A 9,930-nucleotide genomic window follows, 5' to 3' on the forward strand; every position below is an offset into this window, starting at 1 on the left:
AGGAATACTCAGCCAGAAGAGACCTTCCCTGACCTTCACTGCATTGAAAACAGAAGCCTCCAATAATCTGGCTGTTTAAACCCCAAACCCAACCCAAACAACCCCACAAGCTTGCTTTATAGCTTGGTATTTATGGAAAACATTCTTGGCAAAGTTAAACAGAATACATTAGTACAAACCTGAATATTATTCACAAAGATACAATGAACTCCATCAGGTCTCATGAGCTTGGATGAGGGGGATCATCTCCCCTTCTCTCGTTAGAGATGCCACTGTCACATTTTAGAACTGAAACAGAAGCTTGCTGCCTTTGGTTTGGGGTGAGACTGGATGTAGATTGTGCTCCCACAGCGCCCAGAGCTCCCCTCATTCAACCCTTTCCTTCCTCTCCCTTCTTACGTGTATCCTGTACTAAGGATACCTGTAAGAGCAGCACACAAAAGGAGTAGTGGATGTCCAGAAGGGGTGCAAAGGAATGTTATGCTCACTACTGGCACACAGAGGCAGCATGTGGCTCGCTTGAAGAGCATGTCTTAAGAGGGTAACCATCACATAGCTGTATAAGAGAGCAGTGGTAATGTCTGAGTTACACATCAGGTTAGTGCTGCCCCATCCTTAGCTTCCCTTTCCTTAGCAACAGGAGAAGTGGTACCTCTTAGCTGAGGGAAAACAAATGCAGCAATGGCATGTCCAGCGAGGCCCCGAGGAACCAAAGCAGGTTAATGCAGAACACTAAAAAATAACACTGACAGTCCAAATCATCAAGTATCCAAAATACTGTATCCAGGAAAAGGTAAGACAACTCAATTCATATTGGAAATACAAGAACACTACATTATGCTACATTAAAAAACCTCTTAAACCACAGCATAGTTCTAGTGTTGCATCTGCATCTTGCAGCCTTATAGTACCCGATGCTGTTCAACACGTTTCCAATGAGTCTCTTTAAGCCAAGAGAACTACATGTATTTTCTTCCTCTTTTCTCTTACCATCTACAGAGAAGTTGCAACTGCCACTGCAAAAGTGCTTTTGTATTGAGCTTTTGCTTTCCCAGCTCCAGAAACAGTTGCCTTGGCTCTGCAGCTTGAACCTGGAAAGCTGCTGTAGCTGTCACACTGGGTTAGTGCTTTAGGGAACTTGCAGAGGGTTGGAAAAGGTTGAAGTCACTCTTGTCACCTTGGTGGGGCTGAATCCAAAAGCCATCCCTGGCTGTTTCTTGCAACACCAAAAACAAAGTGTTGGTCACTGGCAAGAAAACTAGGGTTTGTATATAAAAAAGTTGACAGCTCCTGCCATAAATGTACAAAAACTATCCCTGAGTGACTCTGTTCTGTGTCTGTAAGACCTCTTGTGACAAGGAAATTGCTGAAGCTTAGCTTAAGAGGAAGGAGATGCTGTGCCACCTGCAGCTCTTTAGTACACTCTGCAGTAATACTGATATGCTCTGACAGTGCCAGACTAGAGCAACGTTTGAGCTCCTCTCTGTAGCTTGAACAGTAAAAAAATAGCCACGGTCCTGAACCACTGCTGGCATCACCTATTTACACTTGCAATAGAAACGTTACCTTTTCTGAAGTAACCAAAATAGATCTGTGCCCAAAATTGAGGCCGTGGGGTTTTTACAAAAGAAAGGGAGAAGGTAAAAAAGCTGGAAGGTATCTCAGTACCTTTCCTGGCCACCTTCCCCCATGGAAGTATTTGGCTTTGATTTTCCTGAAAGAGATGTCTCAGCACACTCTGCCTCCACTCTAAGCCTCTTTACAGCACCAGGAGACGCAAGAGGCAAGCCTGCTTTGTGCAGATTAGACTGAGGGGTTACCTGCGTGCAGTGAGCTCTCTATAAAGCAGTGAACAGAAGCAATCCTCCTGGCCTGCTGCTGCCAGCTGCCTCCTGTTAAACAGAATAACCAGAAGGTAAGTTTACAAAAGGGGCTGAGAGCGTTAGTTGCGTGTCGGTACCCGCCGCTGCAGGCTGCTCACGTCCCCTGTTCTGCACCAAAGTCAGAGCCAAAAGCACAAGACAATCACACACGTGTAAAAGTCACCAGCCAGGCCTGGGCAACCAGCTGCTGAGAGGAAGGTTCCCCCTTGAAGTCCATCTATTGCTGTATCAGCACCTTTTTTTGTCTACTAGTAACACCTACTAGTAATGTCTACTACACGTTTACCTAACGCTGTTCCTCTGGTGGGTTTGCACATTGTGGCTGTGTCCCTGCAGCACAAAGAGAAGGCAATTCCACAAACTTCCACAGCCCACAGTCTCTTGGGAAGCATCAGAACACTTCCTTAGTCCAAGGACAGGTTTAGGTGATCCTGCTGGTATCTCCGGAGGCAGGGGAGATGCAAGTTGGGCAGTGAGGAGTTACTTTAAACTTTGGCAAAGAAAAAACAAGATACACATAGGTAGCTATCGAGTTCTTGTGTGTTCCAAACCCTTCCAAGCGCACTTAATTCATCCTTTGCTCTTGCTTCGAGTTCCTGGAGGAGGTATTTGCACACTTGCTTTTGCTGCTTTGTGATACTCTCGTGGCATCTTAGATGACGAATGAAGACTTGTGCCTGAAGTCACCCTGCAACAGAACAGTGCTGGATGGAGGGAGGATCTAGCACCTGCAATCTGCCCGTGGCAGGTAGATCCAACCTGTGTAAGTACCAGGATTCTGTCCCCCTTCAAGCAGGTAGGGAGGAGGAGACACCGGTCACACTGGCCAGGGGCTCCTTCTCCTGCTGTCCTCCTCACATGCCACAAGGGACTTTCTCATTCCCTCGCAGTATCTCTGCTACCAGGGAGAGGCTTTTTCTGATCTTAAGCTTAGTGATCTATTCAAATCCCCAAATGGAAATTCTCTTGTAAAAGCATTGGGGCCTGCCCACTTAATCCAATGAAACTCATCCTAAGGGGGTCAAGCCATGAGATAACTGAGGAAGAGCAGAGCTGCATTCGATAGCTCTTGGCATCAAGCCACTTAAGGCAACTTAAACTGTTCCTCATTTCTAAGGAAATGACTCAGCCTTCACCCTTCTGTCTCCTCTCTGTTCTACAGCCTTGGTTCTGAGTGGTGCTCATGCCTAAGAAAGCCCGTAGGTCCTAAAAAAGCCAGTAGTTCTCTGCCCACCCCCTTCCTCTCCTAAACACAGAGATGTTAAATGCAAATCGTTTGTTACCTCATCATCTGTCCGGATATAGTTAACACCATCAGGCTTTGCTGGAGTCTTGTAGCTGAAATAAAGGGAAAGATCTCGTTTCTGGGACAAGAAGACTGCAGGATTTTGGAGGGGAGGACAAAAATCAGGACAGGACGTGTGCTGCAAAGCAGCATCTCAGATGAAATGGTGAGAAGCTTGGGTTTCCATATATTATCTCCTCTACGGGTTCAGTGAGGACATCAAGGCTTGTTTCTGATGCTAATGCTGTTGGTTTTAACATTTTAATGTGCATTCTAACAGTTAGTTTTAATCCCAAATTGAGGTTCTCACCACGAGTGAGATTTCCTGTTGAGAGCCTACTCTTCTGCATACATTTCCTATGCATGTCCTGATGCTTTTAACTAATGGTGCAGTGAGCTCTGTTCGTGTCATTGTAGTTCTCATTATGCTAACAGCACGTAACCTCTTGGACAACCCCCTGCAGGCTTTTAATTGTGCTGGTCCCCCCTTCCCGAGCAAAGTAGGAGGATATCAGAGCACAGCTTCCACTCCTCTGCCTGCTCTTGGTAGCAGGCACAGGAGGAGCCAAACCAACTGCTCCTTTAGGCAAATAAACCTTCAGCATGGTGCAGGGTTGACAGTGGGGGATTGGTCTCTTCAAGAACTGGTTGGCCTCTAGTCTTTGGGAGGAAGGTAGGAAGAAGGATGTCTGAGTCAGGCATCAAAACACACTTTAGCTCCCAATTTCTGGCACCTTCAGACTACTCCATGCAAGCTGTGACCCAGGGACTTGTCTAAGGACACTCTTACCTTTCCCCACTCTCTTTGCTGTTTGCAAAGTAACCCCTTCTGTAGGCACAGCAGATACCAAGAGTGATGAGCACCAGGACTGCGAGGACCACCAGGACTCCACCGATTATCCCTCCGATATTGAGGTCATCTGGCAAAGAGAGAAGCCAACGATTTCCATTTAGATTTACATACACTAAAATGACATCTCTCGAGTATTGTAAGTCCCTGACTCCAAGACTGGTCAAGATTCCAAGTCCCTGATTCCAAGACCACAAGATTCCAAGTGGTCATGAATCTGAACAGCGCTTTGATGCTTCCCTGGGTTTTTACTTAGATTTTGTCTGTGTTTGGAGCTATGAGAAAGCAGGAAAGACACTTTAGGATGTGCCCCTTCTTTCCCTGTGGTGATGGCACCTTATTTATGGGGATCTATTAGTCAGCATTGATGTAGAGCCACTCACAGACTTCCATCTCCTGCTCCTCACACTTGGCAAAGCCGGCATCGTTGGTTGCTATGCAGGAGTAACGGCCCGTGTCCCCTTTGTGCACAGCATGGAAAACCTGGTGAGGAGAAAAGGGAGGGGAGTAGGATGTGAGAAACAGAAGGCACTGCGAGGGCATGAGCATGTACAAGCTACTCTCCCAGGCTTCACAGTGAGCTGTGAGACATCTCCTCCTTCTAAAAAGGCAAGAGATTAAAACCAAACACTAGGAACTTCTCGCATTAATCTTCCCTTTCCCAACTCACCCACAAGATCTCCCTCGACAGCCAGGCAATGGCCTTTTACTTTCACAAGCAACCCATCCAGCAAGCCAAGCCTTGCTGCTGCGTGCCAGGGCATTACCAGAGTGCCTGTGCTGGGGTTCAGGGTGTAGGAGGAGTTGTGGAATTTGGCATTGGATCTGGAGTCTGGTGACAGAGGTTCGCTGTTGCGGTACCAGCTGTACGTGGACTTGGGGTAACCTTCGTTCTCGTGGCAGTGAAGAGAGGCTGTCTTGCCCACAGGGACAGCTTTAGGCACAGTGCATCGAGGAGTCATAGGCTTCACTGTGGGGAAGACACAAAGCACGGGAATGGGGCTCAGTAATTCCTGGCGTGCTTTCTAAGGTGGCCGTGACACAAAGCCACCAAAACCTGCCCTTATTTCCAGCTGCTTTTAACCAAAAACCAGAGGGTTTGGACCCTGGAGAGACCCACAGCCCTTTCTGTTAGGCAGGTATCTGGATTTACAGCAATACCTTGGACTGTGAGCTGGATGTTGATCTCATCTATGGTTTTGGTGTCAGAAGGCGCTGCCACTTCGCAGCGGTACGTGGCAGTGTCCATCCGGGTGGTGTTTTTGATCACCAGCGATGTCCTGCTCAGGATCTCTGCCCGAGTCACAAAGTCCCCTGAGGCACAGGGAAAGGGACAAAGACATTTCAGGGCAGTCACACAGGCTGATTTTGGGGTCTGAATGAAGTGGTTCAGCTCGGACTCTTTCTGGAGTCTGGAGAACCACCTAAAAGGAACCCGACGCTTGGAAGTTAAGAGCTTTCCTTTCACCAGTGAGCACAAAGGGAACCAGTGCTACTAACTAAGAGGATGAACTAGAATCAATCTAGTTCAATCTCAAACTGTGGCAAGAATTGAACTTCCAAGAGCTTTAGGGTCTTGTTTCCTTTGGATGTGGCTGTGATCCCATCTAAAGCGCTGGAGTATTTCCAGACGGAGTCAAGCCCTGCTGGCAGCCCTGGGTTTGAGTTTCACCATCAAGCCAAAGAGCCTGCTTCTAAGCAGAAGATATCATATGGAAAGCTGGTAAAAGCAGAAGATAAGCATGGCATATGGGAAGACAGAAAGGATCAGTGTCTGGTCCTGAGAGCTCAGACACCAGTGACCACTAGTCATTTATGGCCTTTTACAGACTTCTTTGTTCTCAGCACTGTTGTTTCTGAGGCTGCTTTGGAGGCTTCAAGACAACAGATCTCCCTACCCTGCATTTTATTGTCAAAGAATACATAAGAGGTTTCTCCATCTCGGATCTTCTTCCACTCGATTCTGGGATCTGGTGTTATGGTGGATTTGATGATGCAGGAGAGCTCAACACCTACGAGGAGAACGAAAGGACACAGGGATTAATAGGAAGCAGCTGTATTTTTGCTCTGCTTTAAGCAGCCTTGCAGAGTATTTTATTAGGAGATGCTGCCCACGAAGCAATGCCTTTCATCTGCCTCACAAACAGAAACACTGCTGGGTTCCAGGAGCTATTGGGGAAGATGGATCTTGGCCAGCAAAAATAATAGTTGAACTATGGAGAGAAATGAACACACTGTTCTCTGCAGGCTCTATCTGATGGCAAACAAGCCCTTCTGACAGGGTGAGGCCAGAGCACTGTCTTGCTGCTAAGCAGAGCCTACCACAGGAGGCAGGGATGCAGAACCTCCCTGGGTGGTGTCTGGGGATGTACTGAGGCCCCCGATGCCTGGGGATAAATGCAGCAAACCCTTTGAAGCAGGCACTGTCATCTCCATCTCCGCTACAGAAGAGGGCACCGCAGCAGGGTTGAGGGGCGCCTTACCCACTCTCCCATTGCACATCTGGAAGGGAGCCAAGATAACGTATACTTCCCAACCTGCTTTCCAGTATATTAATCACAAGGCAACTGCCAGTCCTCCTTTTGGGAGCCAGTTCAAAAAAGCACTTAAGGCAGATGCTTTGCAACGCCAGTGGCTTGCAGGTGACTTCAATAAACCACTTCAATCAAGAGCTTGGCTAAACAGGGAGCTACAGACAGCTTCTTCAGCACTTTTGTGGCTCTCAGGCTCCCTAAATCCCCCCAAGTAAAGCAGATACCACAAGCAAGATCTTTCCCCCTTTCCCCCCAGTTCTTGGCACTGCAGCCAGGACTCACTCTGGAATTCCTGCACCACGGGCTTGGTGTTGCTGGATGTCAGCTCCACAGCCAAGAGCCTGTAGCCTGGAAAAGCAAACAGAAGGTAAGAAGCAATAGCACGGCTCAGGTATTGAGTAAATCAGGGAAGGGCTGGGATGCAGGAGGAAACTGGGTGTCGTGGTGGTTGCAAAGCCCATCGCCTCTCAGGCAGACTCTGGTACTCACAAGAGGCTGACCAAAGCCCTGTCCTGCAGGAGGAGGATACACACTAAAACCAGTGCCAAATAATCAGCAACGGGCTATGCCAGGGCCCCACATGCAACTTGGCTGTTCAAACCTCACCAGAAGTTACCTCCTGAAGAAGGTCATTGTGCCACAAGACACAGACACATCCCCTCTGTTGAGCCCCTGGTCCTCTGAGGTGTTCTGCCTGGTGTTGGGATCCCCACTCGCTCCCTCATGAGCACACACAGATTCCACTGATCCCAGCAACCCCCTCCCCAAGGGCATTAGAAGCAGCTCATCACCAGAGGACAGGACACAACCTTGGCTCCTGTTTTCAACAACATCACAAACAAGGCATTTGGTTACTTCTGCTGTGAGATTCCTGCATTGTGCTTGAAGCTGGAGCACTCAGCTCAGTGTGGAGACCCTCCTTGGCACAGCTGATTCTGCTAATGCATTTGGCTCAGCCTTACAAAAGGGGGAGGTGGAAGGTCTGCTTCCCTCCTTGGCCATGGAGCTGCCCCACAAAGGCTTCTCCAACCCAGCGCTCTCCTCCAAGACCTGAAGCAGGAGATGACGATGGAGTTCCATGGCACCTGAGGAGCTTGCACAGCATCTGTCTGGTCTGTACCATCCTGTATGTGTTCCTTTTGGAAAAGCCAGAGAAAGATGGGGAGGGAAAAGGTTCCTTGTTCCTTTTACGGAAATCTCCTGTAGGAAATTTGTGTTTGGTTTTTGCTGCACGTTTTGCTCACGCAAGCTCTGTTTTGGGAAGGATTGTGTCCCATCAAGTGGATAACAGTCCTACTGATATACTATAGCTACAACATAAAAGCAGTTGAAGGTGGAGATAGTAATACCACAGTGTTGTTACTCTGGAGGAGTTACAACTGGAAGTATTCACTCCAAGACAGCAAGGCTCCACCAGACTCCAGCCATTCATTCCTCAGGAATTGCTCACAGCAGGCTTTTTCCCACCCGCCAAACACCAGGGATTTAAGCCTGAGGCACAAATGGGATGACAACAGATTTTAGACAGAAGCTGCGTCCTTGGGGGCTGAGTCAGAGGTTCTGACATTATCACGTGTATTGACTGCAGGCAGAGATCAATGTGGCTCCTCAAAGCACTGCTGAGACAGTTCTTCTCTCGTGCGTGTGGCAGAACACTGCAAGAAGCACGTCCTCAATCACAGCAGAGTCGCTGAGCTCTTCTTAGCGTTACTTCTTGGGTCCCTTGTTCCCCAGCCTCCCTAGGGCTGAAGGAATCTGCACCAAGGCAATGCTTCCCAGCTGCCAGCACTCTCCTGCTCAAGGAGCCAGAGCATCCGTGCTCTTCCCATTTCCCTGCTGTTGGCACGCCTATGGCTTGCTCGGTTGAAATCCTCATTAGTGGCCACTGGCACCTTTTAAACCGAGCTTTCCAAAGATGTTCCTTTAGGCCTCTTCCAGCCCGGTGCAAATAAGCAGCAAAGGGTTTGTGTTATGGCAATCTCGCTTCAAAGGCCTCGGCAGCCAGGGTTTGGGGAACAGCCGGGCACAGGCACGCATTCCTTTTGGGAGCAGCAGGCATGCCACAACAGACGCACCTACCAGCTCTGTATGCGCTGCAGCTCCCAATCCTTACCAGCTCTGTATGTGCTACGGGCTGGGGCAGACATATGGTTGAATCCTAAATGCCATCAGCTCTCCGAAATAGAATCCAGGACAAGGCAGTGAAGTCTATAGCATATTCTGACGGCGCTTCTTTCAGCCTCTGCTTGTTGCTGTGACTCACGGCATCTGAATCACTTCAAAATGCTACGCTGAAGCTATAGCATCAGGGAGAAGCGAGCAGCTTTATAGACAACTGCACTGCTAAACCTCCTCTCTCTGCACCGGGTTTAAAGCAAAGCCTGACCTTCCAGCTCCTTCCATCCCAACCTCTTCCCCGCTTCAAAAGCAGAGCGTCACCGAGCGATGCGCTGTAGGTGTTAGCCGTGTGTTAGCACACTTCGGGCTGCCAGCCTGGAGCTGCCCCCTCCAGCAGCCACCCTCGCTGCTGCGAGCTGCAGGGGAAGAGGTGGTGACAAGGACAGTGCAGCAGAGATGATGAGAGCAGCAGGCAGGAGACGAGCACTGCTGCTCAGGGCAGCCCAGCTGACCCCAGCGCTGCCCCTGCCTTGCAAGTGGTTGCGTGTGTGTGTGAGGCAGGGAGGAAGCAAACTCAATGTGAGAAGCCTCCAGAGGGAAAGCAGAGGAAGCCACACGGTGCTGGGCTGGGTAAGACAAGGAAGAGGGAGGGCAGGTTTCTACCCTCAGCCTATTTGGAGGAAATCACCATAACCCATAAGTTTCGGAAGCATCTGACCTCAAGATTCCCATCCTTTTGTGCCCCAGCCCTTCAGGCTCTTTACCCTCCCAGTGCACGTCTGTGATTCCACCCTTGTGCCAGTGTGGACAGGGTGATGTAGACGAGGCAACACAGCAAAGCATAGGGTTAGATACCAAAACATGCCCTCTGGTAAGGTTGGGGTTTCTTCTGTCCAACTTCCCTTTAGCTGGGGCTTTGGGAATAGTTTAAGGGACTGAAACTTGTGCCAGATAAAGACTGGATTTATACAGGGTGCATAAATGTTTTGTAGCACTCAGTCTTCACATTCAACCCTTGCCTCCAGCCCAAGGAGCCAGCTTTATGTTTGCTCTGGCATCATGAAGTCGATGATGATGCCATCAACTTTAGGCTTTTAACCTAGAGTTGAAGGTTAAGAGCCCCTTGAAGCTGCCCCACGGGAGCAGGCTGGTGGATCACGGTGGTCAGTGCCCGGAGCGAGCTGCGTGCCTCTCTCTTATCCCAGTTTTCCATGGCGCCTTCCCGAGCTCAGGCAAGCCAAGCCTGGCTCGGGGGGGGGG

General features: G+C 49.3%; 1 protein-coding gene across 1 annotated transcript; it reads right to left on the minus strand.

Moving 5' to 3' along the window:
* Positions 1 to 2,003: 2,003 nt before the first annotated feature.
* JAM3 (junctional adhesion molecule 3) lies at positions 2,004 to 7,185 on the minus strand. Its single transcript, XM_010017753.1, has 9 exons — positions 7,169 to 7,185; positions 6,835 to 6,938; positions 5,917 to 6,030; positions 5,180 to 5,332; positions 4,786 to 4,988; positions 4,402 to 4,501; positions 3,959 to 4,088; positions 3,167 to 3,221; positions 2,004 to 2,571 (listed from the first exon to the last, which is right to left on the minus strand). The coding sequence occupies exons 1-9, from the start codon at positions 7,183 to 7,185 to the stop codon at positions 2,536 to 2,538; spliced, it is 912 nt and encodes a 303-aa protein (XP_010016055.1). The 3' UTR covers positions 2,004 to 2,535.
* Between the last annotated feature and the right edge of the window lie 2,745 nt (positions 7,186 to 9,930).

The sequence above is a fragment of the Nestor notabilis genome, unplaced genomic scaffold (genome assembly GCF_000696875.1).
Source record: "Nestor notabilis isolate BGI_N333 unplaced genomic scaffold, ASM69687v1 scaffold12497, whole genome shotgun sequence".
Classification (NCBI taxonomy): domain Eukaryota; kingdom Metazoa; phylum Chordata; class Aves; order Psittaciformes; family Psittacidae; genus Nestor; species Nestor notabilis.

Coding starts and splice junctions, on each gene's coding strand:
- JAM3 (XM_010017753.1), bottom strand. Junction 4,989..5,179: donor CATCCAGCTCACAGTCCAAG/GTATTGCTGTAA, acceptor TCTTCCCCACAG/TGAAGCCTATGACTCCTCGA. Junction 4,089..4,401: donor GGAGCAGGAGATGGAAGTCT/GTGAGTGGCTCT, acceptor TCTCTTTGCCAG/ATGACCTCAATATCGGAGGG.